Source organism: Perca flavescens, chromosome 9, assembly GCF_004354835.1.
Source record: "Perca flavescens isolate YP-PL-M2 chromosome 9, PFLA_1.0, whole genome shotgun sequence".
Taxonomy (NCBI): Eukaryota; Metazoa; Chordata; class Actinopteri; order Perciformes; family Percidae; genus Perca; species Perca flavescens.
The window spans coordinates 3,291,994-3,304,244 of record NC_041339.1 but is presented as its reverse complement, the minus strand read 5'-3'; the positions used below and the strand labels follow the sequence as shown (position 1 = coordinate 3,304,244).

General features: G+C 39.2%; 1 protein-coding gene across 2 annotated transcripts; it reads right to left on the bottom strand.

The window, feature by feature from the left end:
• Positions 1-1,558: 1,558 nt before the first annotated feature.
• srd5a3 (steroid 5 alpha-reductase 3) lies at positions 1,559-7,214 on the bottom strand. 2 transcript variants are annotated; one of them, XM_028587987.1, is made up of 6 exons: positions 7,046-7,214; positions 5,852-5,928; positions 5,502-5,653; positions 3,474-3,659; positions 3,265-3,390; positions 1,559-2,148 (listed from the first exon to the last, which is right to left on the bottom strand). In XM_028587987.1, the coding sequence occupies exons 1-6, from the start codon at positions 7,091-7,093 to the stop codon at positions 1,889-1,891; spliced, it is 849 nt and encodes a 282-aa protein (XP_028443788.1). In that variant the 5' UTR covers positions 7,094-7,214; the 3' UTR covers positions 1,559-1,888. The 2 variants fall into 2 exon arrangements, with proteins under 2 accessions (XP_028443788.1, XP_028443787.1); XM_028587986.1 differs by lacking the exon at positions 7,046-7,214 and having other exon boundaries at positions 5,852-6,163.
• Positions 7,215-12,251: the final 5,037 nt, after the last annotated feature.

The window sequence follows — 12,251 nt, the reverse complement described above, 5'->3', positions numbered from 1 at the left end:
AGCATCCATGGAGGTATAACTGCCCAGTACACTTGCGGGGCCACACCGGCCTCTCCTAGTCCCAGTTTCTCAACTTTTTTGCTGATGTTAAACAAAAAACACTCTTTCTTCCTTTTCCCTTATGCCCACTCCCAAGCATTATTCAGAACTGCTTTTGCCGGGTGCTCTTCTTTATATCCCCACAGTTTAACAACATACTGCATCGCCAGTTTCTCTCGTCGAATTGACAATGGCATCTCCCCCGTCTCAACCAATAAAGCTGGGAGTGGGGTGGTACGAAGGGCCCACAACATAATCTCAGAGCCTTGGCCTGTATTACATCCGGTTTTTTTAATCTAATATTTTTGACCTTGTCATTGCTCTGTAAATCATCACACACACACACACACACACACACACACACACACACACACACACACACACACACACACACACACACACACACACACACACACACACACACACACACACACACACACACACACACACACACACACACACACAAGCTGGTTTATACTCTCCTTTAAATACATGCACAAATCTTTTAAACTCCTGACCATTTGCAATTAAGCTCCTTGCGTTCCATTGCAAGATGTAAAACGTCAACAGATTAATTATCATCACGTTCATTCACATCCATTTCCGCCTCTTTACCACTTTCCTAACTCCTAGCTGTGGACCTCCTTTCTCTCTCCCTCCCTCTCTCCTGCACCTCCAACTTCTGTCTCATGAACACGTGTGACTCCTCTGGGCCTAGTTCTACCTCCTCAAGAAACCTTTCAGCAGCATCTACCACAATCTTAATAGCATCTGACCTTTTGGCTATATTTATATTTCTAGCTGCCCATATCACATCTACCATGAATGCAAGAAGTGACTGCTTTTCCTTTATCTGCATTGTTCCCCTTTTTTCTGGCAGTGCAGGGACAATGGTGCCCACTGGCCTGTTAGCTTCCCCTGAGCCCTTCACTTTTCTTAATGCATCTGCATAAGACATGTTCTCTCCAGCTCTAATCTTTTCCACTTCCACAGCTGTTATATGATACCCACACCCCCTGAAAGAAGTTATATGGTTACCACCACAATTGCAACACTGTTTCCACAACCTGGTATTGTGCAAAGTCATGGTCCCCCCCACACTTTCCACATCTCTTATTCCCTTTACGTGCAGCTGCCACATGCCCAAACCGTTGACACTTGTAGCATCGCAATGGAAGACGTCTGTATTCTCTCACTGGGAAACTCATTTACCCCATGTTTACTCTTGGTGGTATGGTTTCTTGCTTAAAAGGTAAGCAACACAGCTGTGCCATCTTTTTTTTAAACCTACTGGCAGACTCAATCTCAGCTCTCTGTAAATGTTTAACTATGGCACTCTTGGTAATATCAGAGTTAATGTATATTACTCCCTTAACATCTCTACCCGCAGGAACAAAGCATTCAACTGGCCTGTTAATGAGATGGCGGACTCTCATAGCTTTTGTTTTTTGGCCTTCTGTTTTACAGAAAATCTGAATATTTCCATTTCTCAACATTCTCACATTAAGTACACTTCCCATTTTATCCTTTATTTCATAAAAGAACAAGTGATTTTTGGTGACATTGATGACACAACAGCTCACCTCTCACCTGGAGAGACTTTTGCTGTGGAAGAATGTTACTGCAGTACTGCCAGGCCTCACATTCACACTCGGGAGCTGTTGACTACAGTCCATTTTGTCCCGTTGGCTATTGAGCAGCTTCATTAGTCGAAAACACTTTGTCAATCAGTGCTCAGAGGGAGGTGAGTTTTACTCCCACACCTTCATATCACCAGGCGTCTTTGACATTTTTCTGGGACTTTACAGTTCCCGAAAAGGAACGCAAAACAGAAGACACCAATAACAACTCACAGCACAAAAGGTATAAATGCTTTTCTATGCCTCGGATATGACTCATATTTGCTAATATAAAGTTCATGACAAAGCTGCGCTGCTAATGCCTGGTTGAACAGCACATAAAGAACAACAAGCCACCAGGTAAGAGACAAGCCTCCGAAAACCAAGCTCAGCGAGACGTAGATCAGTAGCTCTGCGAGGTAATGTGGGCATGACACCAGCTCGAACCAGCCTCCCTCTGGCACTCTGTGAGCCAGCGTTTCCACTCTCCCTGAAAGACACAAACGACAACAAACAGAAAACAGATCAGTCTGCATAAAACTGATAGACAAGTGGTTTACCTTACTAATCCATTGGTTATGTATGTGCTATGTTAAAAGGTCCCATGACATGCTGCTTTTTGGATGCTTTTATATAGGCCTTAGTGGTCCCCTAATACTGTATCTGAAGTCTCTTTTATATAGACCTTAGTGGTCCCCTAATACTGTATCTGAAGTCTCTTTTATATAGACCTTAGTGGTCCCCTAATACTGTATCTGAAGTCTCTTTTATATAGACCTTAGTGGTCCCCTAATACTGTATCTGAAGTCTCTTTCCCAAAATTCAGCCTTGGTGCAGAATTACAGCCACTAGAGCCAGTCCCACAATGAGCTTTCCTTAGTATGTGCCATTTCTGTGTCTGTAGCTTTAAATGCTATTGAGGAGGAGAGAGAGAGGGGGGGTGCAAGGTGGAGGGTGTGGCCTTGACCAACTGCCACTTTGCTTGTTTGAAAGCCATGATGTCTCTCTCTCTCTCATGGGTGGGCCTCTCATGGGTGGGCCAAATTCTCTGGGCGGGCAAAGCAAAGAAAGGGGAGGTAACCTTTCTCCTTATGACCTCATAAGGAGAAGATTCCAGATCGGCCCATCTGAGCTTTTATTTTCTCAAAGGCAGAGCAGGATACCCAGGGCTCAGTTTACACCTATCACCGTTTCTAGCCACTGGGGGACCATAGGCAGGCTGGGGGGAACACATATTAATGTTAAAAAACCTCATAAAAGTGAAATTTTCATGCCATGGGATCTTTAAAGCTGCACTAGTGAATATATTTATATGGATTATATGACTAGGTGTAATGTGAAAGGTGTTGCTCACTGGGACTACAGAAATAAATTAGCTCATAGCTAACTCTTGTACAGCTAAGAAACAGTACACTGTCAAATAAATAAATAACTTGTGATAATCCCACAGACCACCAACTCTGCAATTCTCCTCAGCTCTACAGAGCAGGAGGTAGCAAAAAACACCTATCGATTCTAATAATTATGGTCAATTGGTAAATAATTAGCAGTATTTCAGTATACATCATTTGTAGTAAAAGACCCACAACACCCAGAAACAGCATACCTGACTTTCCTGTGCGAAGCCTGGCCAGCAGGACAGTGGATTGATGCTGCATCAGTGACGCTCCAATGAAAAGTGCGCTTCCAGCCACGTGAAACCAGTCCAGCTGAGAGAGGAGGGTTCCAGTCCCTAAAAAGAACATCACAAATATCAATACCACATAGGGAGAACCAGTGAACGGCAGATGTAAAGAGAAGTGATTTCAGTTCAACCTTTTCCCAGACGATCCGAACAGAGCACCGTCAGCCCCATTACGATGTAATAGCACACGGCGAACACATACTGCACCAAATGCATGGCTCCATCAGAGAAGACACTGACAAACAGGCACTCCATCAGCCTCCGGAGGGAGTGGACGCAGAGCAGCAGCTGCACCAGCAGAGTAGACAGCTGTGGGACTAAAGACAGTAGGATTACCAGAAGTGGGGCAGTTAACCCTCCTGTTGTCCTCAGGTCAAAAGTGACCAGTTTTCAAAATGTCTATATCAGAAATATGAGTTTCTCTTCAACCAAATTACCCAAAAATAACATGGATGGTTCCCTACAACGCTCTTCGCAAGTACAATTAATGATCACTACTTTCATTGAATTTTGAGGGTTTTATTTTTTTGTTTTAGTCATTTAAACAGTTTAAAAAGTATACTGACTAAACTTTGAGACAAGTCTCTCATTATCCATCAACATACGTTCCTCTAAAATTAGTCAAAATAATTCATAATTTCTGCTTTTTTATTATTATTAAAGAATTAGGTATAATTTCATATACACAAGGTTTATTGACCATTCATTCCAAAAATAAGTGTAAAACTAAAGTTGGTGTTAGTGGTAGTGAAAAGATTTGTCAAGCGTCGAAAAAAACGACAAAAGGGAAATAAATGTCAGAAAAAGTGTCAAAGTCATAGAAAAAAAAGTGTTAATTTTCTATTTTTGACCCAGGAGGACATGGTCGCCGGGAAGACAACACAAGGGTTAAGCATAAAAAGTGTGCATTTTGCGATAAAAGCAACATATTTGGCACAGATTATATTTTATATGTTGTAAAAAGATATAGATATCGATGCACTGGAAATTTTGCCCATGAGGGCCATGGCGACCGTATTCCAGAATGGCCGCCAAACAGGTACTATACGTGTTCAAGCTCATTACATCCGATGTGATAAGACTACCGACTAGGGGTGTAAATCTTCACTGGTCTCACAATTCAATTACGATGCATCATGATGCGCCACCTCCTCAATATTTTTATGTATTGCTACACATGGTTTTCATCAACACATTCAAGCAGTCAGATATTTCCTTCCTTCCCTCTTTTTTTTTTAAAAGGATGCTTTCTTTTTTCTATGTAATGTAACATGTAAAATAACGAGTTATGTTGCATACGCTTGTTCACTGATTTACAATTATTAGTAAAGGTACTATTCTTACAAGAAATAGTAATGCAGTTATACTGTATGTCTCCAGGCAGCCATGAGGAGGCTGATAGTAGGATGTTACTCCATGTTTTACATGCTGCACCTCACGGCCATCAGATATTGATTTGTACTGTTGATTCAGATTCAGCGGTTTCTGTGGTGCAAAGTCTTAAAGAAGGTACTGAGCCTGGGCTTGCATTCGGAACACGCAAACATTTCAGATACCTTGCAGCACATGGTATTCCAAAGGGCCTTGGATTTGAAAGGCCCTTCAGGGGCTACATTTGCAGCAACCCCACATATCCAAAATACACAATTGTTTAAAACAATGTGCTTTTTTTGTGCACTTGACCACTGTAAGTTTCAGTACAATGTCAACTACTATGTCAGGGAAGCATTTGGCAGACCTGTTCAAGTAGGAGATGATGTACATTTTTTATTTGAAAATGTATTTTTATTTATTTTACTCCTAAGGACTGAAGTTTGAAGTCTGAACTTAAAAATAAAATGTGGCACTAACATATCACTTATTCTCCTCCAAGTGAAATAATTTACCTATTTTTCAGGTGTGAATGTGTGTCTACATTTGTAAAATGAAACACTTATGGTAGAATCAAATGCTGTTTGTCTTGTGTATCGCCTCATCTACAACACATGAGTATAATAAGGTAAATGTAGTACACAAGAGATACTTGGATTTCTCTTCAGTAAAATTAAAGTGTATGTATATCAGGGGAAACGTTTATATACATCAGTATGGGCCAAAATGAGTTTGAAAATATTGGCATATTGAATATCGGCCAAAATCAAGTTTTAAAAAGAGCCTACCTTGACTGTCAGTGCTGGGAACACCTGTCAAAAAGTCTAATACCCCAGTCAGCAATAACGGGTATGACTGATGCTGGAATATGGAGATCAGGTAGAAGGCCAGGAGAAGACCATTCCAAACAACAGAGATGGCATAGAAATGCCAGAACCAGCTGAACAGAGAGAAAAGTAGCTCAAGTTATGATTGGTGAGTACGTAACTAAATAGGCAAAGACATATTCAAGTTTTAAATTAACCCCTAGAATTCCAGTTAAATATATTACAAATGTGTTAATTATACACACCATTTATAAATTCATTATATTACAGTTTATCACGTTTGTCTACGTGTTTTCCTAAATGACCGTTACCTTTTTGGGACGTCAAATGCCCGCAGCCAGTCGTCTCTTCTGAGGTTTTGTTTGGTTTTTCCGTACCGAATAAGATCCTGAAATAACATGTAAAGACGACATGTTTCATATTTTCTCGGCAGGTGCAATGAGATTTTGTGAGCACAGAAAGCCAGAAGGAAAAATAAAGCCAGAAAAGACCATAAAACATCAGCAAGGCTCAAAGTGTAGCTAACCGAGCCCCAAGTCATTTTCAAGTTTGTGGACATTGTTTTGTGCAACGCAGAATAGAGACCGTCGGGAAACGGTCACAATAGTTCCGGGTGAAATTGATGCCAGGAAATGCCAGGTAATTATTTAATCGTAATAAGTTAGTTGTATGCAAGATAGTTAAATATGTAATTCCATAGCTACTTATCTAACAAAAAGTTCATGTCCATGTGCCATCATGACCATACAGTCTGGTCAAAGTCTCTCAAACATGCATCAGTTTGACTTTGGACATACAAAGTAAAATGTATTATGCAACTAACAATTATTTTCCCTTGTCAAATTATCGGTTAATAAAATGCAAAAAACAAACGAAAACAAACAAAAAACATGATAAATGCCAATATCAGACCTAGCCTAAGTGGACATATTGAAACTGTTTATTTTGTCCAACCAAAATATATAATATCAAAAAAGAAAAGCAGCAAATATTTACATTTAAAAAGCTGGAATAAGCTTAATAAACTTAAATGATTATTTGATTATCAAAATAGCTGCTGATTAATTTTCTGTCATCAGATATCCAACTTATCACTTATCAATTATCATTTCAGCTCTAATTAAGATTTTTTAGTAATGTAAAAGTAACAGTATCACAATGTAAAAATACTCATAGTTACAAGTAAAAGGTCTGCCTTCCACATTTTACCTATAATGGCCTAATATTAATATAGACATTAGGTCATTATAATTGCTGATGGATTGACATGAAAGCTGCATTTTAATAGTGTGGTTGGTAAAATTTGAATCACTTTATATACTGCTACTAGTTAAATAAAGCACTATAAGTGCATACATATTTTTATGTAAAGTTTTTTTCTGCAATGTGTCTTGTAAACTACAACTACAGATAAATGTACAGATAAATATATAGTAAGAAGAACAATATTTCCCTCAGAGATGTAGCGGAGTAGAAGTAGTAAAAACCTCATCAGTTCTTCACACTTTGATCTGCGTCCTGGTGTCACCGCGCGTGATGTTGTCCGACCTCATGGCCTTGGTACTTCACTCATGCTCGTTTTTTTTGCTGAGCTTTCCACTCACAGTTCTCACTCCGTGTGTTCCTCCTCTCCACAATGCAGTAATGTGTCAAAGGAAAAGAAGTGTGTTTGTGTGAAAGACTCGGTAAAGCCTTTGAGGCATTAGATTCCAGGATGCCTCTTAGAGGAGCACAGTATCCTGTCTGAGGAAGTGTGGACTGTTTCCTGCTCCCCTCCCTTCTCTGTCCTCAGTGTCCTCTTTGTTTGTTTTTACTGGGCCAAGAGTGGGACCCCCCCCTTCTTATTCCCCATGAAAAGATTGCAGTTAAGCTGGTGCTCCATGGGTACTGTAGAATGCCATAAAATAAGATTTGTGTTGCAGAAGATTCAAAATCAGTATGTACAGATTCAGACAAAGTCAGTTGAAAATACCACACATGAAGGATACACACAGACAGAGAGACTGTTCACTTTCTACTCTTTCCCCTTTGTTTCTTACACACTGCAGCGTGCAATGTATCCGGTAGCTTGTGCGTAATTTGTCAAACGTTTGTCACGTTTTAGTGTCCTGCTAACAAATCCCAGAGGTACTGCTGCAGAAGTGTGACATGGTGACCTGAGATCCTCTGACCAAAGGCTCCTGTTTATCCAAGACTGTCCTCCCCTGATAAACACTTTCATAAGTTGTTTGTTTAAGAAGCAATTACGACTCATATTTACATTTATAGTGACTAGTGGCCATGGTAATTATTACAGGAGCAAAGCAGGAAGTAAGGTGATGAAGTATAAGAGTGTCACATCCCATGTAGGTTGTGGTGGTGTATATGGATCGGAAGAACACAGGACTTTTACCCATGAGGCCGAACACACTGTGTCCCATTTTTCAGTTTTTTGACTTAGACATTTTCCACTGCCGGCTCCTGCATAGCAGTAGCCCAAGCTTGACAGTGTGTAACCTTTATGTAAGCACATGGGATCTATAATAGCGTATTTAGCAAAGGGCCTGAATACTCTTATTTGGACAGCATGACCCCCGGTGGACAAATGGGAATATTAAAGAAAATTGGAATTAATGACATCTCTGAGAATTCCACACTTTGGAAAGTCGTCCAGTGGGCCGGATTGGACCCTTTGGCGGGCTGGTTCTGACTCTAGGGCCGTATGTTTGACACCCCTGTATTAGAGAGAATAAAGGACCTAGTTGGTAGTTAGAGGGCTTGCTGTTTTAATGGTATATCAATCTTCTCATGTCAGAGAAAAAGTGTTTCCCCAAAAGTTAAACTATTCCTTTAACTGTGCCTAAACTAACCCGCTGTTTTTCATCTGAAGTCTTTTTTGCTGCGTCTCTGTATGTTTGTGGTTTCTGTGGGCATTGCCATTAACATGTCATTTTCATTTCTTCTCGCTCTCGCTTCTCTTTCGTTCTGTTTTTCTCTGCTTAGTAGTTACTTAGGTCAACTGAGTTGTATAATGTGCTATAAAGTTGAGTTCAGTTGGGCAGCAGCTCCAGAAAACTCAGACTGTTTGATGTATACTTATTTGAAATAAATATATAAAAGCAACCCATTTGACACCGTGGTTGGGAAGATGTACAGTAAAAAACATATCACATATGTTATGCTTTTTATCTATATATTTTAATTCAGATTGTATTATATCCTTTTTTTATTTAGTAGCTAGGCAGGCTTCTGTGCGATAATAATAATGGAATGTAGAATGTGGAATGTAGTTTGTGTGTTTCTGTTTCCCCAAATGTACTGTGCCCTCTTTTCTGCACAACAATGCAGAGTGGAGACACTCACTCACCCCTCCCAGCCTCTCTCTCTCTCTCTCTCTCTCTCTCTCTCTGTCTGTCTGTCTCTCTTTCTCTCAGTGCGTGAGTGCTTTGTGTGCATACTCTTTCTGTATTGAATTGTGTTACACTGACTTTAGAAATCCCTCTTGCGATGTCAGAGCATAACACAAACAGTGCCAAGACAATTCACAGCTTTTTACTTGTGAATAGGGATTGTGATGTAATGTGATTTTAATGCAAACACTGTTTTTGAATTCATAGAGACACTTCTTCTAGCTCTCTATAGTAGAAAACAAAAAAGATATTTAGGGTCTCTATGCTCTATGTGTGTAATTTAAAGTGTGATGCAGACACTGAGCACACATCACTCATATTAAGACCCGAAAATGTAATATGTCCCACACAACTTCAAACATTTCCTGCAGTCTTTTTTTCTCTTGTGTTTCCCCCCTGATTCTTTAAAAATCACCTCTTATGTGTCTCTTTGTCTTTCAGTGGGCCAGAGTTCAAAGCAATCCCCTCATGTTGAATTTGGAAAACAAAAGCAGATAGAGAAATGGAAAATGTCTTCTGTTTCCAGCTTTTCCAAAAGTGTAGTTGGTGTGGAATGCCATCCAGGAAGTGTTGGTTAGGAGGGGGGGTAGGTGCTTTAGTAAGCAGGGAGTCCCTGTAGAAGTGACCAGGTCAGGAAACATGTGGATGTAGCACATAACATACAACCCCATCATCCCTGTACACCCTCCTGAATCCATGCCAGCATCAAAACACACACCTCCTCCTTTTCCTCCTCCTTGGCAGGTGAAATGCTGCTTCCTGCTGGCATGTATTGGCACTGTCCCAAATGATCTGACAATTTAAAGGTGCCCTGCCACAAGTATTTCATTACTTTGCGGTAATGTCTGAAGTTCTACCATGGACTCTGCAACATTTTTTTTTGGAAAAAATGCCTGGGTTACCTTGTTTCAAGCCATTCTAGCGTGGTGTAGAAAGCCTGCAGGAAGACTCAGCTCATTAATATTCAACGAGCTAAGCTGCTTGACTCTGACTGGCTAACAGCTAGCCAGTGAGAGCCTGGCTGTCTGCATCCTTTACCCAGCGCAACTGGGCGAGCTCATGAATAGTAATGAGCTCAGGCAACATGATGTCAGACTGACCAGCTTTTGTAATTGGCCTGATTTCTCTGCTTATTTCTTTTCAGTGGAGCTGACAGAGGAGGTAGCAGTTCATTTTCACATTCATGACATAACACATAGATCTAACAGATTTCCAAAAATGCAAGTAAAAACGGTTTTGTGTGGCAGGGCACCTTTAAGCTCTAACTTACAAACCTTAACATATAAAGATATCTATCTTTGGGCAGGCGATGAAACTGGATCCATAGATTTATTTGGCTCTGTAAGAAGACTACTAAATATGACATGTCATAGTCTTTTGTTATTGAGTTACATTTGTGTCAGTTCCATTTTCCATTTGTGAACTGGTACACAAACTTTAGACTAACAAAGTCTAAATAGAAATATATTAAAACGATGGTGAACAAAGTGGAGTGGGTGGAGACCAAAAACAAAGCTAAAAGGAGAGTGAATGTTGGACCATATTGTTCACGTGGGCACAAGCATTACTCCAAATCAATGCTTCTGTTGCTCCATATCTCCTGGAAGTGTGAATAAGCAATTGCTTTTGAATAAGTTCACATTATTTCTCTTTAAAAAAAAGTTTTAAAAAGTTAGTTACCATCCGCGGCACTGGTATTGTTTTCACCTTGTGTGTGTGTGTCATCACGGCAAAATGTGTGCCTAAGGATACCTATAGTCCTACCACAGAAGCAGGTTTGAGTACTTTGCCAAGTTTTACATTAAATATACTATAAATACTTGACTTACCGTATAAGTAGTTTATAATAACTGCCAGTGGTCTAATGTAACTTACTAACTACATTTATTCAAGTTCTGTAGGGGTTTACTTAAGTACAAATTTGGTTGTAGCCTTCCTTCTTGTACTTTACTTTTATTTTACTTTAGCTTACTTCTACTCCACTACATTTTGGATATTGTACTATTTACTCACATTTATCTAACTTTATCTTTAATTAGACAACTAGTTAGTTTACTTATAAATACAAAATGTTAGGCCTATATAATAGGCCTATAAATCAGCGCTGCCTTAAATGTATGCATCAATAATTATATTCCTATAAGATAATATGTATTATTTTAAAGTGGGCCATTCTGCATAATTAATAGCATTTTTTATTTTTGGTGCTAATACTTTTTTTTTTTTACTAAAGTAAACTGAATGGATGGATTATACTTATATCATTTATACACTGTATTATTGCTATTTTTATTTAAGTTGGACTTCACTTTAATAGGTCTACTAATCATCACTTCATTCAGAAGCTAATGCATGCGCTAGAATCTTTAAAGCTGGGAGAGTAGCTGCTTGTTAGGCTAAATTGAACATTCAAACTACTGAAATGTCACTTAAAAAAACCAAAGGATCCTTGTTTGACCTTTCCAACAATAACAGCAAAAGGTCCAGAAGTGGCTCTCATGTGCAGTCTTGTATAAATTACTGGAAAGCAATACTTGAGTAAAAGTATTTTACCAGAAAATGACTTTGGTAGAAGTTAAAGTCACCTTTTAGAATATCCTATTACTTGAGTTAAAGTCTTAAAGTATCTGACATTTACTGTTGAGTATCAAAACTAATGTTCTTATATTAAATGTACTTAAAGGTGCTGTATGTAGGATTGGGAAGATCCAGGATTTAGCCAAAACATTTGAACATTGACAACTTCTCAGTCCCTCCCCCCTTTCCACTAAAGCCTCCCCCCACAAGGGAGAATGAATGTACATGAGCAGTGATTGACACGCAGTTAGACACCCCCCCTGGCCCTGATTGGTGCATCTGAACAGGGAGTGTAGTTACTGGAACTTAGGGTCAGTTTCAGCAAATATGACAGTTAGTTTTATAAGTCTTATCTACTGCACCTTTAACTATTAGTAAGTAAGTAAAAGTGAAAGTAAAAAAAACTTTTAAAATTAACTTTATTGTGGCTTCCTTAAAGCATAATATTCAGGGTCTCCACACCTTAAACGTCAAATTCAAATTCAAAGAGAATAAACAGAAACAGAATTTTAAGATTTTATTCACTCAACATTTCTTGTAAGTAACGAGTAACGGAGATGCTGAGAGGAAATGTAGTGGAGTAAAATAAAAGTTTCAGATACGCAAAAAAAAAAAAAAGTGGAAAAAAAATAAGTTTTGATTTCAAATCTTGACCCAGAAAAACTAAAAGTTGCTTGGTCGACGGGAAGACAACACAAGGGTTAAGTGCAGTAACTAAGTATTTGTACTTCGTCCCGTTACAACA

Excerpts from the sequence above, each read along its gene's own strand:
- srd5a3 (XM_028587986.1), bottom strand. The coding sequence starts at position 6,099 with ATGTCCACAAACTTGAAAATGACTTGGGGCTCGGTTAGCTACACTTTG. Across the intron at positions 5,654-5,851 it reads GCATTTGACGTCCCAAAAAG|CTGGTTCTGGCATTTCTATG; the intron begins GTAACGGTCATT and ends CTCTCTGTTCAG. Across the intron at positions 3,391-3,473 it reads TTCGGATCGTCTGGGAAAAG|GGACTGGAACCCTCCTCTCT; the intron begins GTTGAACTGAAA and ends TGTTCTTTTTAG.